The 15,325-nt window shown below is 42.7% G+C and overlaps 3 protein-coding genes across 3 annotated transcripts; 2 read left to right on the top strand and 1 right to left on the bottom strand.

The window, feature by feature from the left end:
* The first annotated feature begins 24 nt into the window (after nt 1-24).
* Dronc (Death regulator Nedd2-like caspase) lies at nt 25-4,704 on the top strand. Its single transcript, XM_028302504.1, has 8 exons — nt 25-292; nt 397-574; nt 1,048-1,140; nt 1,542-1,670; nt 1,851-2,032; nt 2,638-2,870; nt 3,457-3,623; nt 4,282-4,704. The coding sequence occupies exons 1-8, from the start codon at nt 161-163 to the stop codon at nt 4,551-4,553; spliced, it is 1,386 nt and encodes a 461-aa protein (XP_028158305.1). The 5' UTR covers nt 25-160; the 3' UTR covers nt 4,554-4,704.
* A 2,429-nt stretch (nt 4,705-7,133) lies between these two features.
* Nucleotides 7,134-9,068, bottom strand: LOC114351314 (protein CNPPD1). Its single transcript, XM_028302482.1, has 6 exons — nt 8,916-9,068; nt 8,363-8,459; nt 7,896-8,101; nt 7,683-7,811; nt 7,433-7,606; nt 7,134-7,391 (listed from the first exon to the last, which is right to left on the bottom strand). Exons 1-6 carry the CDS (start codon nt 8,964-8,966, stop codon nt 7,185-7,187), a joined length of 864 nt encoding a protein of 287 aa, XP_028158283.1. The 5' UTR covers nt 8,967-9,068; the 3' UTR covers nt 7,134-7,184.
* Nucleotides 9,069-9,459: 391 nt separating this feature from the next.
* Nucleotides 9,460-15,267, top strand: LOC114351328 (uncharacterized; the record flags this gene model as incomplete). Its single annotated transcript, XM_028302497.1, has 4 exons — nt 9,460-9,953; nt 10,677-10,916; nt 12,221-12,334; nt 14,934-15,267. Coding segments are annotated over exons 1-4 (826 nt in total), but the record flags the coding sequence as incomplete, so codon positions are not given.
* Nucleotides 15,268-15,325: the final 58 nt, after the last annotated feature.

Below are 15,325 nucleotides of genomic sequence, written 5' to 3'. Positions count from 1 at the left end.
TGTTTGTTGTGGAATTTGCTCATTTATAATTTTAATTAAATAATTTGCCAAATTAAATACAAAGTAATAAGCAAAATACTAGAAGTAAATAAATACATTGTTGACAAAACAAGTCGCAGTTTTTAAATGTGGCGGTGTTTTATAAAGATACTTTGAAGAAATGGAAGACGTTCACAGAGGAGCCATACAAAGCAATTATGTTTCTCTCGTGGAGCAGACCGACCTGGATCTCATGGTATCAGCTCTGTACGAGAAGGGTGTTTTTTCTGAGCAAATGATCGAGCGGTATAAGGTAAGTTCTAGACAAGAATGATGAAAAAAATAAACATGATGCAATTCACATTAGGCGTTTGCTTATCCTCAAAATATACTATAGCCTTAGTATACATGTGGCAGGACACGCAGAAGGACGCCCGGCAGCGCAAGCGGCAGCTGTACCTGGACGTGATGACGCGGGGCCCGCGGGCCTTCGCGCACCTGGTGGACGCGCTGACCGAGGCCGGCTACTGGAACCTGGTGCGCGACCTCGACCCCGACAGCCAGCTGCACTCCGCGCAGGACAGGCCGAGTCCAAGCAAGTATTCACTTCTATCAAACTAAACCATCTGAAAGAGAATGTGATGCCAGTATTCACAAACAATGCTTGCTTAAGTGAAGCAGCAAATCAAACACACAGTTCAAAGTTCAAACATTTATTTGCCAGAAAGCGTTGAATAGAGCTCTGTGATTGGTTGGTGTGTCACCCTGTGAGTCCACGCGCACTGTGAGACCTCATAGTAATGTTTGTGAATATGGGTATAAATCGAAATCCTGACATTCATGAAAATTCTATACATATGGCTCAAAAAAGATCCCAATCATCTAATAATGCAGTGACGTCTAAATTATGTAGTTAGTACCTTTACTCTATTTGCTTTTTATTCTCATTTATTTTATACTCAATCATTACTTGCCACACCAGCCATTATTAGCTAACTATTGGACCTAAACCAAATACCTAGTTACAATCTTTAATTTTCTTAATAAATTTTGGATTTATGTTTGTAGGACCACTACCACCAAGAACCCGAGAAGAAAAACCATTCATCAGCATTAGTAATGGGAGGACTAAACCTGTAACTGGTATTGATCCACAAAAAAGTAAGTAACAGACGTAAGTTGCCCACAACCACTCAAAAAATATATTCAACTAGCTGACCCGGCGAACTTTGTTCCGCCTTAATGGTAATAAATAAGCAGACTTTTTTTTATTTCGAACGGGATAAAAAGTATCCTATGTCCTTCTCCTGGCTCTAAACTACCTCCCTGACAATTTTCAGCTAAATCGGTTCAGCCGTTCTTGAGTTATAAGTGGAGTAACTAACACGACTTTCTTTTATATATATAGATATATTAAAATGTATAACTGTTTGTCATGTCTGTACCTTGGGATTAATGTTTTAAATATTTGTAAGTATGCTGTATTTTTTGCTATATCAAAAAATCTGCTACATTTTTTGTGCTTGCTTCATTTAAAATATTGTTGTATTTTTTTCTTATAGCTAATGAAGAGAAGGTCAACCAAAAACCAACAGAATCTGAAATGAACTATTCACATGAAGATTCTAAGATCCCACACTTTGATGTGACTAAAAGTACGAAATACTACGATGACGATGATGAAGTCTCAGGTAATAAGCTCTAAAATAAAGTTTCTCTAAAAATTTTAATCGTTTAAAGTCCGGTCGCCGAGCAATATAATTGCGCGCGAGCAATAAGGAAGGGTAGCTTGGGGTCATTGTAAGAAATTATATCTGCTCGGCGACCGGACTTTAGAAACAGGGCATTGATAGTTGTTTATGTAACGACAGGCATCAAGGCGTACCGCACGCGCGACCGCGGGCGCGGCGCCCTGATGGTGTTCAACTACACGGAGTTCGCCAACCGCGTGGAGGAGCCGCGGCTCGGCGCCGACGTCGACTGCGTCAAGCTCAAGTACCTGTTCGACGAGATGGGCTTCACTGTGCGCTCCTACCCCAACTACACCAAGAAGGTCAGCTCCGGTTCCTTTGACTTTGGCTAGCTTTAACTGGCTTGCTCAATGGCTATGAATTTAGACAGTTTTCCAAAAAATTTTTGAATTTATTTTTCTGATACTTCTTGAATAATTGTAAAAAAAATACAAGTTAACCACAAACCAAACTCCATATAAATCAACCACAAACCATTTTCTATCAGTGTTTACAAAATGTGTCAAGGACACTGGACACCACATGGATCTGGGTCACTCGGACCCGACATCAAGTTGTGGAAAGAACATGTGACGACTGGAAGATGAGGAGTAGTACAGTTCGCGAAGCATAAGCTGAGCTTAGCTGGTATGAGTGATCACCAAAAGTAGAATTGGACAAAAAAGTTTTAAAAATCGCAAAAATGTTTATATGGAAAAACTGAACTAAGAATTAAACACCTCATGCTGCTAAATGTGGCAGATGCGCGGCGGACTTATGACTCAGACCGATTGCTATAACGTGGTAATAAACGACCGATTGCTATAAACTGTCACAACACCATGTGCACTCCCACAAAAATCCAAAGCTTAGCTCAGGCCTCGCGAACTGGAGCTTTTCAGCTGACATCCCATCACTTATGTTCCAGGAGACAGTGGAAGTGCTGGAGTCGCTGAAGACGAACTCGGTGATCGTGGAGGCGGGCTGCGTGTTCGTGGTGGTGTCGTCGCACGGCTACGCGCGCGCGCACAGCTCGGACAACGACTTCCGCTGCCACGACGGCACGCTCATGTCCACCAAGGACTTCCTGCAGTACTTCAACAACCTGCACCTGCCCGCGCTCGAGGGCGTGCCCAAGGTCTTCATCTTCCAGATCTGCAGGTCACTTTCGTTTCACTGTTCGCATTTTATGTTTGCGTTCTTGATACATTATCTTTTGTTTGCGTGAAAGAGTGGACAGTTTTCTGAGCGATTCATCGATAAACACCTGCATATTCTTATTGAGATTATTATCAAGAGTGTACACGGACACGCGTCAAAAGCTGTATTTGAATTTACTTTCAAGTGTCCTAAAAAGGACACGTTCGTTCGTTCGTTATAGCCAAATAACGTCCACTGCTGGACAAAGGCCTCCCCCAAGGTTTTCCACAATGAACGGGTCTGCGCTACCCGCATCTAGGCTCTTCCTGCGACCTTCACCAGATCGTCGGTCCACCTAGTAGGAGGCCTGCCCACGCTACGTCTTCCAGCCCGTGGTCGCCACTCATGAACTTTTCTGCCCCAACGGCCATCGTCTCTACGAGCTATGTGCCCCGCCCACTGCCACTTGATTTTAGCGATTCTGCGGGCTATGTCGGTCACTTTGGTTCTCCTGCGGATCTCCTCATTTCTGATTCGATCACGCAGGGAAACTCCGAGTACAGAATAAGAAAAGGGCACAAAATAAGGTATATAATTTGTCCCGAAGGGGCTCGGAGGTGGACTGGACGACGCTGCAGATGCCGTACAGCACGGCCAGCGACGGCGCGCCCTACGGCAGCGCGCCCGCGCCGCGCCCCGCGCCGCCGCCCACGCCCCGCGACCAGCGCGCGCGCGTCTACTCCGACATCCTCATCGCGCACTCCACCGTGCCGGGTACGAGCGCTCACTTGCAATGAGGGCTATCGTTTTAGCGCTCACCAGTTAGCGCCACTGTAGAGTAAGCTCCTGTCACTTGCTAGTAGCGAAGACAATGGCGCCAACTTGTGAGCGCTTAAGTGGTAGGAGGACTATCGCATTTGCACTCGTCAAGATGGCGCCACTGTAGGGTAAGGTCCTGTCAATCGCCAGGGGTGCCAACTGTTAAGTATAAAAACGATAGCCCTCATTCGAGAGTAGTAGTTCGTTAGCTATTCAAAATTAGACAAGCCGAGCCAAAATTCGTGTAGTGTGAACCGACTTATGAGCATCGAACGAGCGCGTTTCGAACGTTTGGCTCATGTTCGACTGTGCTTCAACTGTTGTCAGTTTTTTGACGAACGTAGGGATTTCGAGGCGCATTGAGGAGTGATTATTTTAGGCTCATCGTATGTCACTTGACACCGCGAGCGGCTCGGCTTGCGCTCAACTAAAGCCGGCTGTTGCTGTCGCGCTCGCACACTCACTGCGGGCGCGCGTCGCACAGTCGCGACAGCAATATAATTACGCGCGAGCAATAAGGATGGGTAGGTTGGGGTCATTGGACAAAATTCTACGTGCTCACGGACCAGGCTTTAGTCTAGCATAGATTTAACGTGTTGGCGGTCGTTCGCAGGCAACGTGTCGTACCGCGACAGCAAGGACGGCTCGTGGTACATCCAGGTGCTGTGCGAGGTGTTCGCGCGCTATGCGCACGAGCGCGACGTGGTGGAGCTGTTCACGCTCGTGGACCAGCAGCTGGAGGAGCGCTTCCGCATCCAGACGTCCAGCATCGAGCGCTGGGGCTTCAACCGCCGCCTCTACCTGCACCCCGGCCTGCCGCGCCCGCCGCGCGACCGGCCCGCCGACGCCACCCGGCCTGCCCAGCCCGCCCAGCCCGCCGTATGAACTATCGAAACACGGGCAAAGGTGAACACGTGTTGTGTAACTCTCGGGTAGCTGTTTTTATACAGGATGTCCCAGAATGGGTGAATCAAACTGATAGGGGAGGTAGCTCTACTAATGTACTATCCCAAAAAAATATGAAAAAAAAATATTTGAGTTCGGAATTTTTTTTTTTCAAGTAAAGTGCTCTAAACTCGAAATCTAGTCATTATTTTCAAAAGTTTTTTACAGATAAACGAAGCGATCATGTACAATTAATGTTAGTAAGAAAAAAGTACAAATAAACTCCTCTCAACTTAGGCAAAGCTGATTTATTTTCACTTTTTCAAAAAAAATTTTTTTGTTTCCTTATGCGCTTTATTTTCTTTTCATATTTTTTTGGGATAGTACATTAGTAGAGCTACCTCCCCCTATCAGTTTGATTCACCCATTCTGAGACACCCTGTATATTTTACGGTATATTTATTACGTATATTACGGGCTCCACTAATGTTAATGTATGTCTAAATGAAGATACGACGCATAACACATCGGTAATAACGTTTTAAATTGTTTACCCCTATATACTTACTCGGTATTACCTATACGTATTATGAATGTTAATCATTTATTCAACTTAGATCTAAGAAATTACAAACTAACATAGTTATAGGAACGTTTTATGATAGGACCATTACTAATATTATGTTCGTAAGAATTAGATGATGGACGTTTACTGTGATAATAGGAATGAATTGTTGTAACGACGATAGTGCGTGACGCACCACTGCCCTTGTAAGTGTATCATATAATCTGTAAGATTTGTAAATATATTTACTTATTTTTGATTATTGTAATCGTGTTACATATTTTGCTCATAAGAGTAGCTCACCGTGTACTTATAAAATATGTTGTTTAATTTTTACTTATGGATTATAATTTATGTCTCCACTTGGCCAAATACTTTGAAGAATGTAAGTAGGATGACAAGCAATATTCAATACTGTTATTAGCACTGTTTCTCTAATAGTATTGCACCCTTCCATGTTCAACATTCTGTAATGCATTATTATTGTATTCTGTCGTTGACTTATTAAATCAAGAAAGAACACTTTTCAATAACTTTATATTCTATGCATTTATATTTATGAATTAAAGGGGGCTTTAAGGTTATACATATTTTTTATAATGTAGTGGAAAGATTCTTAGTTTCAAATAGTATCTCTTTAGTTATCGAGCATTTCTAAATCTACAATAAATTATATTTTTTTTACACAATAACTTTTACAATAATTTTATTTTACCAAGAACTGAAAATAAATAAATATTATCATAGGACAAGCTTTTGCTTTTGCTCACGGCTTCGCCCGCGTGAAATTTAATTTGTCACATCATTATACATTATAACCTAATGTATTAACAATAATAATACTGTAGTTTCATCAAATTCCGTTCAGTATTATTGCGTGAAAGTGTAACAAACATACGACCTTACAAACTTTTTCATTTATTATATTACTAGGAATAGTAGGAATCATTACTTTTATAGTTTTAACTTTGTGTCTCATACATCTCACCATTAGGTATGTACCGAGATATATTGTTGCGGACTTGCAGGCCCGTTACGCTGCACAGAGCAAATAATCACTAGTGCTGGCTGTTACTTTAAACGGCATTGATCCGTTAATACCTATTCGCTCTCTATAGTTATTCTTTCACACAGGATCTTGTATACCTTATACTTTTATGTGGCTGTGTTTAAAAAAAAACTAGTTCATTTAATAGATATTAGTCTGTTTATTCAGTTCAATGAAAGTGAGACCATACAAAAATACACAACAACTCTATACAAGTTACTCAAATGATATATTATTATGCCTTGTTCCTGTAGATCGCCTAATCGAATTGCATTCATTTTGTTCGCGTGATTTATGTGTACAGATTTTAACTACAAATTTATACGTTCTTATCACATATACGCGGGTTAAATCTAATTAAATGTACAACACCTTAGTAATGCAATTCGATTTTGACAACTACTTAATTAATATAGAGGCGTACTGTGGAGGGATCTTTAGACGATAATGAGATAGATAGTATCCATAGCGTTAATAGTTAGTTAACAAAATTGAGCAAGAGAAATTAAGCAAATTAAACGTTACAGTCTTTGAGTTGTAATAAATAATATGGAAATAGAATGGTACAGTTGATAAACTAATTTCACTTATTTTTAGAAAATGATGGGATACACTTTGTATCTAATAATCAACATTTTTACTTCACATGAGATCTCGTTAAACGTTATTCCCTTACACGGAAGACGATAAATAAATCGTTACGATCGAACTTTAAAATATTGTGCCAGAAAATCATCCGAGCGTTCTTTCGGCTCGTTTCCTAAATCGATCGCCGCTAAACAAATAAATATTTTTCTGTTTTTTTTTCGAATTCACAACGAGCTTTATTGAAGCACAAGAATCTTTAGTAATAATAATAATAATAATAATAATAATAATAATTTATTCATCAAAATAAGAACATTATAAGAACTTATTATGCTAGAGTTTACATATAGTTCAATAGTCTTTTGTAGAAGTGTTAGTGAAGATTCAAAGAGTCCGGGTCGTCGCCAAGGTCGTCGGTCGGCGCGCGGCCCTACCGGTCCGACACCGCCGCCGCCAGCGCGCCCAGCCGGCTCAGGTTCAGCCACTGGCAGTGCGGCTGCGGGCCCCACGAGCGCGCCGTCCACTCGCGCCGCGCCGCGCGCCCCAGCCAGCGCCGCACCAGCCCCACCAGCGAGTTCTGGTGCAGCCAGCTGAGCGCCGGCGACCACCACGCCTCGGGCGCGCGGCGCTCCGCGGCCGGCGGGGGCGCGCCCCGGCGGGCCCAGGNGCGAGCAGGGCGGCGGCGGCGGCGGCGGCGCGCGCGAGGGCGGCCAGCACGGCGGCGTCGCAGGCGGCGGCGAGGTCGGCGTACGTGAAGTATCCGCGCGCCGCCGCCTGCCGCAGGGCGACCGCGCGCTCGAGCCATTGCAATCTCGATTCGAACGACTTTTCGCTGACGAACACGTTCCAGTCCTGAAAAAAGCGACGATGTGAGTCGCATCGCTTCGAATCGATCGCACTCGTTTTCACTTTTAGGGTCGATTCTTACTATCGCACTGAGGAACTCCACTTCCAATCTCTTCAACGTTTTGAGATCGATGCCGCCGGAGGCCGCCCATTCCGAACATATCACCTCGTCATCTTCGCCGTCATCTTGCAAGAATTTGTTTCCTACCATCTGTTGACAATATTTTAACTCAGTGAATCACCGGTACTCCGTATCTGCACTCATACGCCAGTAATTGTTCCGCTAGGGACGCACCAGTGAGACTAGAAAGAGGTCGGCGGGCGGGGTGGCGGCGAGGTAGTGCGGGTTGGCGGCGCGCAGGCGCTCGAGGTACAGCAGCGCCAGCACGAGCGCGCAGGGCGACACGCAGGCGCCGCGCGCCAGCCGCGCCGCCGCGTCCGCGTGCAGGCGCCGCAACGAGCGCCCGCGCTGCGACACCGACCACAGCTCGCACGATATCTCTGAAGGCAGGTAGGCACAATGCTGTGTAAACGTATGCAGAAGCGTAGAAACACAAGATAAGTTTTACAGAAAGAGTTGAGGTCAAAATTTTTGCACACGCAAGCAAATGATACCGTGCAGTATGCTGTAAAGTACCAATGTGACCAATCGAGGAGACCATTATGTAGGAAATGGTTTTATTATTGTAGTTTACAGGAAGTACTATTAGTTTTTCAAGGTTACTTGTACAATATGTAAATAGTTAATATAGTTGCACACACCAGTAACAGGCAGGCTCAAGCAGGGCAGCGCCGGCAGCTGCCCGTAGTACAGGGTCTTAGTGATGCGCTTCAGGAACTCTTTGTGATCGCCCATGCTCTGTGTTCATAAGTACAAAACTGTTTTCAATTTACACAATAAAAATTAACTAGAAGAAGTTCAATCACTGAATTATGTGGCATAATTAATTAATGTTACTGTAAGTGTTACTGCACAATTATTGCATTACTAATGCAAATTGTATCTTACAAATATTTCATTCCTAACTTCTTTCCTAATTAGTTGATTTAACCAAAATCAAAATGTGAGCAAGTTTATTGGTTTTTTTAGGTTCAAAACATAACACTTGTTTAACAAAGTTTAAATGTATCGGTTGACGTGAAGTATTGTTCTTGCTCACAGGTCGTGATTTTATTATACCATCTAATTAACACCAAACGTAGTTAATAATGTACAGCGTACTCGGACACATTTTCACGACGTGCTACAGACTGTAGCTGTAACTGTAGCCTACAGTGATCACGAATCGGCCACGATGTGACCTCCTTACAATACCTTGATCTTGGCTCTAGAGCCTTCCTTTCTTCTCTTAGATACACTAGACATTTATAACGTTTGCTGTATATTGGTCCCAAAGAGAAATATTTTAAGTAAAACTCCAATTTATTTTAAATAAATATTACAAAGGAGTGACCGAATTATAACAAATATTCGGTGAGTAAATAAATGTCAATGTCAAACAAACAAACGTCATCAAGTAAAAATGTTCATCATTCATTCGTTCGTTAAGGTTTACTAGTATCGCGCGTTAACAACTTGATCGTATATCTCACAATATATCTCCTATCGTGGGTCCCAGAAAGCATTTATCCTCTCCTCTCCTCTCAAATCTTCTCTCTTTCTTAGATGTGCATGAACGTCCACGCTCTCTCTCTTTTCTCCAACTTTGCATTTTGATTTGTGCCTTCATGAAGAGAAATCAAAGATATTCACGAAAGGATGAACTAGTACGCATATACCCGTAATAATATTTAATTTGTGGGAAAGTCTTAATATACCTTACACCTTGCCATTGATAACTCTAAAAAAGTCAAAGTCAATATTCTGTCAAAAGTGTCAAATTCTAGCAGTGGATGGACGGAAAATTGGTTTTTTCGAGTCCTCCACAAAGGCATTTTAATTTTATTTCTTTCTGTGCAATTTATTTACGTATTATCTAGAAAGCTATTTAATGTACCTAAAGATTTAAAACATTTATTTTTGTGATAAGTAGCATTAATAGAAAAGTAAAAGTATAATTTCTATCATTTGTGTGGGTCTCTGTCAGTGTTATTGATTTCTTTTTATTTTAGAGTTTGAAAATTATGTAGACATGACTAAATATTACAAGACCAAGTGAATCCTGAACGAACGATGATAATATTTGGATGGAGTTTACAATAATGTACTCTCAACATGAAAACTAAAAGCTTTCTTCTATTTTCGACCTCTGTTTTTGCTATTAGTATTTTTCTGATAGTATTCCACTCACAACCGCCGCAGTCGATCCAGAGTATTGTGACCCAAACACACCAACACATCAAAGACTTTCAGGTATCTTGATATCCATATTACTTATGTTTTTATTTATCACTCAGTAAATCCTCCTTTGGACTCCATTCGCGTCTCAATGTCGGGGACCATTTTTTGTTTTATTTTTTATCTCGATTATACAACAAAGAAAGACCAAACAATGTGGATTCCTAAGTATAATTTTGTATAAATATAATATGGCTATAAACGGTTTAGTCCACAAAAATAATGAACTACTGGTCTTTTTCTGTAAAAATAAAATTATAGTTTAGTTTATTTTAACTTTTGATTCATAAATCTTATACTATGAATAATATGTTTTAAAGAAACTAGGTGTGTGATTATTCCTTGATATTTGAGTAGGTTTTGATATGATTCTTATTTAAATATAATAGGTGAAGTTAATTCAAATAAGGAATCAATGGTTGATGTTTTAATACAGTACTGCCTCCCTAGACAAGTAGCACTTTTTGGTCGAATCAAAAATCAAATCCATTAAAACTCCATTAAAAAGAGCTTACAACCATTTTTCGACTGGTTTGCGATTATAATGAAACTTTTTCACAATGCAGACACTAAAATGTATCCTTGTGTTTGTGCTGAAATGGTTCTGTTCCAACTTTGTTTAGAATGGAGGTAGACAGGAAATAAAAAAAGAGATTTCCTTGTTTGCAAATGAGAATATCAAGTCACTAGAACTCTTGGAAGTGTACATTTGTCGGGCAACATGTATAATGAGAGCAGGTGTCGGTGTCGCCACAGGAGAGCCTGCGCGATGTGGAGGGCAGCCACCTGGTGCAGGAGGAGCGCTACCTGCGCGCCGCCGGGCTGCGAGCGCGCGCCCCCGCCGCCGCCGCGCCCGCGCTCGTCACCTACGCGCGCCAGGACCACGCGCTCGCCGTCAGCTTCGTGCGCCACGCCGCCGCGCTGCCCTACCCCGTGCTGGTCTACAACCTGGGCCTCAAGCCCTACTCTCTGGCCGTGGTGAATCTACTCTTCATTTTAAACTTTTAAGATATACCAGCTAGAAAAAGCGATGCACACACTAGTTCCGGCAGACTGGACGATGCTCGTGCTCAGAAGCACAAATCGCCAGCTCCATCATAGGCCTCTTTGCTCCGCTGTACTTTGTGTACAACAATGAAGTTGTTATAAGAGGTGTAAATTTTATTAACATGATTTTTAGGTCTATTCCACTTTGATCACCTGGCTTTGATGACCCAGGTGATCAAATACAGGTGACTATTCAGAGGAGGTGTGATTTATATGTAGGTGATCAAAGCACACTAAAATAATAATTTAACTGGAGTTCACTTTGATCACCTGGGTCATCAAAGCCAGGTGATCAAAGTGGAATAGATCGATTTTTATGCTGTCATGATAGCTGTTTGGTCTTACCAACCTGTCCATCAATCAGTGATGTTAGATTCCTTTGTTATCAATGATGCATGTCTTGAATGATTTAGCATATTGAAAGCCATGTCTGATGCCCTCAATGGCGCCGCTCCCGCGGCTGGTGGCTCGTGTCGTGCGAGACACCGCGCAGGGTGAGGCCTCGCAATCGTAATTTTGTGAGTCGCGTTTTTGTGTCGCGTGATTCGAGTATCATTAACCTTGAATCAATTCACTTAGTTTTTGGTGTCCGTACCTTTTGGCCTCATTAATTTGCAGTAAGAATTTCTGTTCTAATTAAATATTCCATTTGATGTGTGGACTACTATGAACCGCATAATATTATTTTTGATATTGATTGTAACGTTTCATTTCGTCATAGCTGCTGGTACCGAACATTTACATTGAGCTAATGAATGTAACTCTATACGGGTACACGATTGAACTCATTAGCAAAATCGTATGTTAATGCATCCGCATTGGCAGCGTTACGGGAAACGTAACTTTTAATAACATTCTGTGGGAAATAAATTTTCTTTTATCGATCTCAAACACGACAAATTAATAAGACTCAACTTCAAAGACTCGCGATTGGATTCCCTGAATCGCAATAGCAGAGCTTGGCTCACTTACTTAGGGGTGCAAAGACACAATTTATGCTGATACTGAATATCTTTCGTCCACAAGTTGTTCTTGTTTGTTGTCGCACAGGAAAAGTCAGTCGCTGCGGTTCACCGACAAGCTTGGTTGAGGCTAGAGAGAGTTAGCAAGTAACACGAGCCGTAATCAAAACGTAAAAGCCGTTGACATAATAATATGTCTGCGGCTTAATGTAACCTGAGACGTGTTTGTTTTGTGTAAATGCAATAATAACTGTGTCTTGCGCGTCCCCCCAGCTGTCGAGCTTCTGCAACTCGTCGAAGTGCTCCGTCGTGGACTTCGACCTGGCCGCCTTCCCCTCGCACGTCAGCGACGAGAGCATCCACGCCTTCCGCCCGCTCATCATACAGGTGAGCACGTCACATTTTTTGTCCGGGGAACCAGACGCAGGTTAGCATCCCTATACTGTTGACATTCCACCAGCTCGCACTAAGCGTTTCGATGACTCGTTTATAATGCGAACAGCTAGGGACTGGAATTCGTTGCCTGCTGCTGTCTTTCCCGAAGACTATAATCCTGGCCTTTTCAAGGCGAGCGTGAATAGGCACTTACAGGGCAGATATGTAGCATCCTAGACTACATCCCACTTAACACCAGGTGCGATTGTGGTCAAATACCTGCCTTTTTTATGCCTAAAAAAAGCCTGAGAGATTCATTCACAATTTTACTGGTGTCTAAAAAAGTTTCAGGTAGATATGTGTATTTAACGCTATCTATAACAAATGTAGGTTTCTAGCGATGTCTTATCTGCTAGAATATTTTTAGCAGATATTTTACTAGACTCTCTATCTAACATGTAAATTAGGCTATCGTGGAATTATCAGCAAATGTTGAAAGGGCCATAAGTTCATTTAACTTATGGTACATTGTTTTTTATTCTTGACTTTAACAATAAAGGTAGCATTCAGTATTTCATATTGAGATAGGGATTGTAATATGTAAGGTGTTCCATAGTTTAAAAGCATGGCACTGCGTGTTAAGTACCCGAAAGTTAAGCGGCCGTGATGACACGTGATTTAATTAAGAACTCGCCGTAATTGCGGTCAACGCGAGCCCTCGGCATCGATGCCTCTTTCATCAAGTGACCAGTGACCTCACTGCGCGGCGCGTGTATCATGCAGGTGCATGGCGTATGAGCTTCAGGTAGATAACGGGCTGTTTGATAATGAGTGTTTACTCAGTTGGATCGCTGTGCCTATACTGATAAGATTAACTTGAAACTGATTTCGCTGTTAATATACATACACCACCAACTCAATGCCTACTTTATTATAAATATATTACGTTAATACTAAGCCTTGTAGAGATGAGAGTCTTAAGTTTTGCAGAAATCTGATCCTTGTCGATATCCTACCCTAAACGCAATGAAAAACTCCATTTTAAAGTAAGAATTCCAATTTTATAGTGAAGTTTCTGAAAACAGATGACTCATAAATTGTAATACAGTAAGTAATACACTTATGCGATTCGATGAACAATGCGTTAAGATAAGGATGTGGAAATTATGAAAACTTTATGTTCACGCTTAAACATTTGACGGTAAAACCTGGCTAGCCGCTTTGTATGTTGTGTGTTTCCCCACTATCGCCTGTTGCCAGAACCTATTACTATTTATTATTACATGTAATCAGCGAATGTTTCATTCCCGCTCGCAACTAGCCTTATCGGAACACATTGCTATCCTTTTACCACTAATTCGCATCAAAACCACGGGCGCGAAGTGGTGATTGCGTGCACGTGTTCTTACCAGGCGTGTAGGCGCGGGTATTTTGTCGGAATAACGCTATTTGTGTTGGCTATAATACTATTTAGCGTTATGTCAGAAATATTTACATTTTCTCTGCGATTTTTTATCTTGACAACCATAAAAAGTTGCTACTATCTAGGCCGTACCTACGCCAGGTAGTATTAAAAAATATGCGAATCTCTGGACGCGGAATTGAGGTAACAGGGATTTAAAAATAAAGCCCGTGGATCTGGCTCGGCTTCCTAACTTTAAATATTTATAGGATAGGGTTGTCGACTGGGCTGGAAAGGCCACTATTATGTCATCCTTCCTATGGACATAAGTAATATAAGTAGATGTAGTTTGATACAAAGACTCTGTTGAGTGAATTCGGTGTAAGATCTTGGCGGGCAAGCGGTAATCACTGCCGGGGAGCACGCCATCGCGCCGGACGCCGCGCCTCTGTGCGCCATTCATTTACACGTTCGCGTTGACTCACAAACAATGCTTAGATAGAGGGCTGTGTCAAGGTCTTCTACGTTTCGATAACAATACGAAAAACCAAATTGTATAAAACATGTTCTAGATGATGATAAAATCCACTTAGTTATAATATTTTTTTATTTTTTGTGTGAACACATCAAAAGCGTGGGTTTTAATGTCTAGACTTATCCTGTTATTGATATTTTGGCACGGTGTGATATTTATCAAGGACTGATTGAGGTCATTCAAACGTTTCCAGCATTGATAAAAACAGGGAACATAAATTCCTTATTGTTGTTCAGGGTCGAGTCTATTTTAGGCAGATATTTTTTGAGTGTTTGAAGTTTTGGGCTTGGCACGGTTGGTACTGCAAAAAAATATATCGATCGCTTCACGATTAGTCGTACGGGGTACGTAGTAGCAGTACGGGGAAGCCAAAATAGATAGATATCAAAATTTTGTTTAATTTAATTCTGTAGTTTGAGTCAATACGGTAGCCTTTTATACAGATGTACAGATTTCACCAAGTGACCGCGCGAGGCACCCACTACAATAAGTGTACCGTCACCGTCATACCTTTAGCTGACGTCATATAACTCGTAATGTGCGATTGTTGTATGTGACTTCAGAACATTTTTTTGTACGTTAATGTGTAAGACATGTTTTAATTATTTTTAAAATTAAATCGTACTCAATATAACGAATGCAGAATGAAAGCAGCTCGTGTCGTCTCATTCCAGCACGCGCTGAGCCGCACCGGCGGCGTGGTGTTCAGCGACAGCGGGCTGGAGTGGGCGGGCGACGCGGCCGCGCTGGCGGCGCTGTGGGCGCGCGCGGCGGGCGGGGCGGGCGCGGGCGCGGGCGGCGGGCTGCTGGCGTGGCCGCGGCGCGCCGCCGTGACGTCGCTCACGCACCCGCGCATGTTCCGCTACCTGCGCGCGCGCCCCGACGACTTCCTGTTCGTGCAGATGGTGGAGGCCGAGCGGCTCGTGCTGGCCGCGCGCCCGCCCGTGCCCGACGTCATGCGCCTGTGGGTGCAGTGCGCGCTCACGCTCGACTGCATCATGCCCATAGGTCAGCACGAGCGCCGAGCTCGTTCTTTATCTTTATCCGACTCTATGATCTGTCCGCG

This window comes from Ostrinia furnacalis, unplaced genomic scaffold (assembly GCF_004193835.3).
Source record: "Ostrinia furnacalis isolate ACB-3 unplaced genomic scaffold, ASM419383v2 OfSCF1130, whole genome shotgun sequence".
In the NCBI taxonomy this organism is placed as follows: Eukaryota; Metazoa; Arthropoda; class Insecta; order Lepidoptera; family Crambidae; genus Ostrinia; species Ostrinia furnacalis.
Note: the sequence above shows the minus strand (reverse complement) of the source record. Positions and strands in the feature narration are given on the sequence as shown.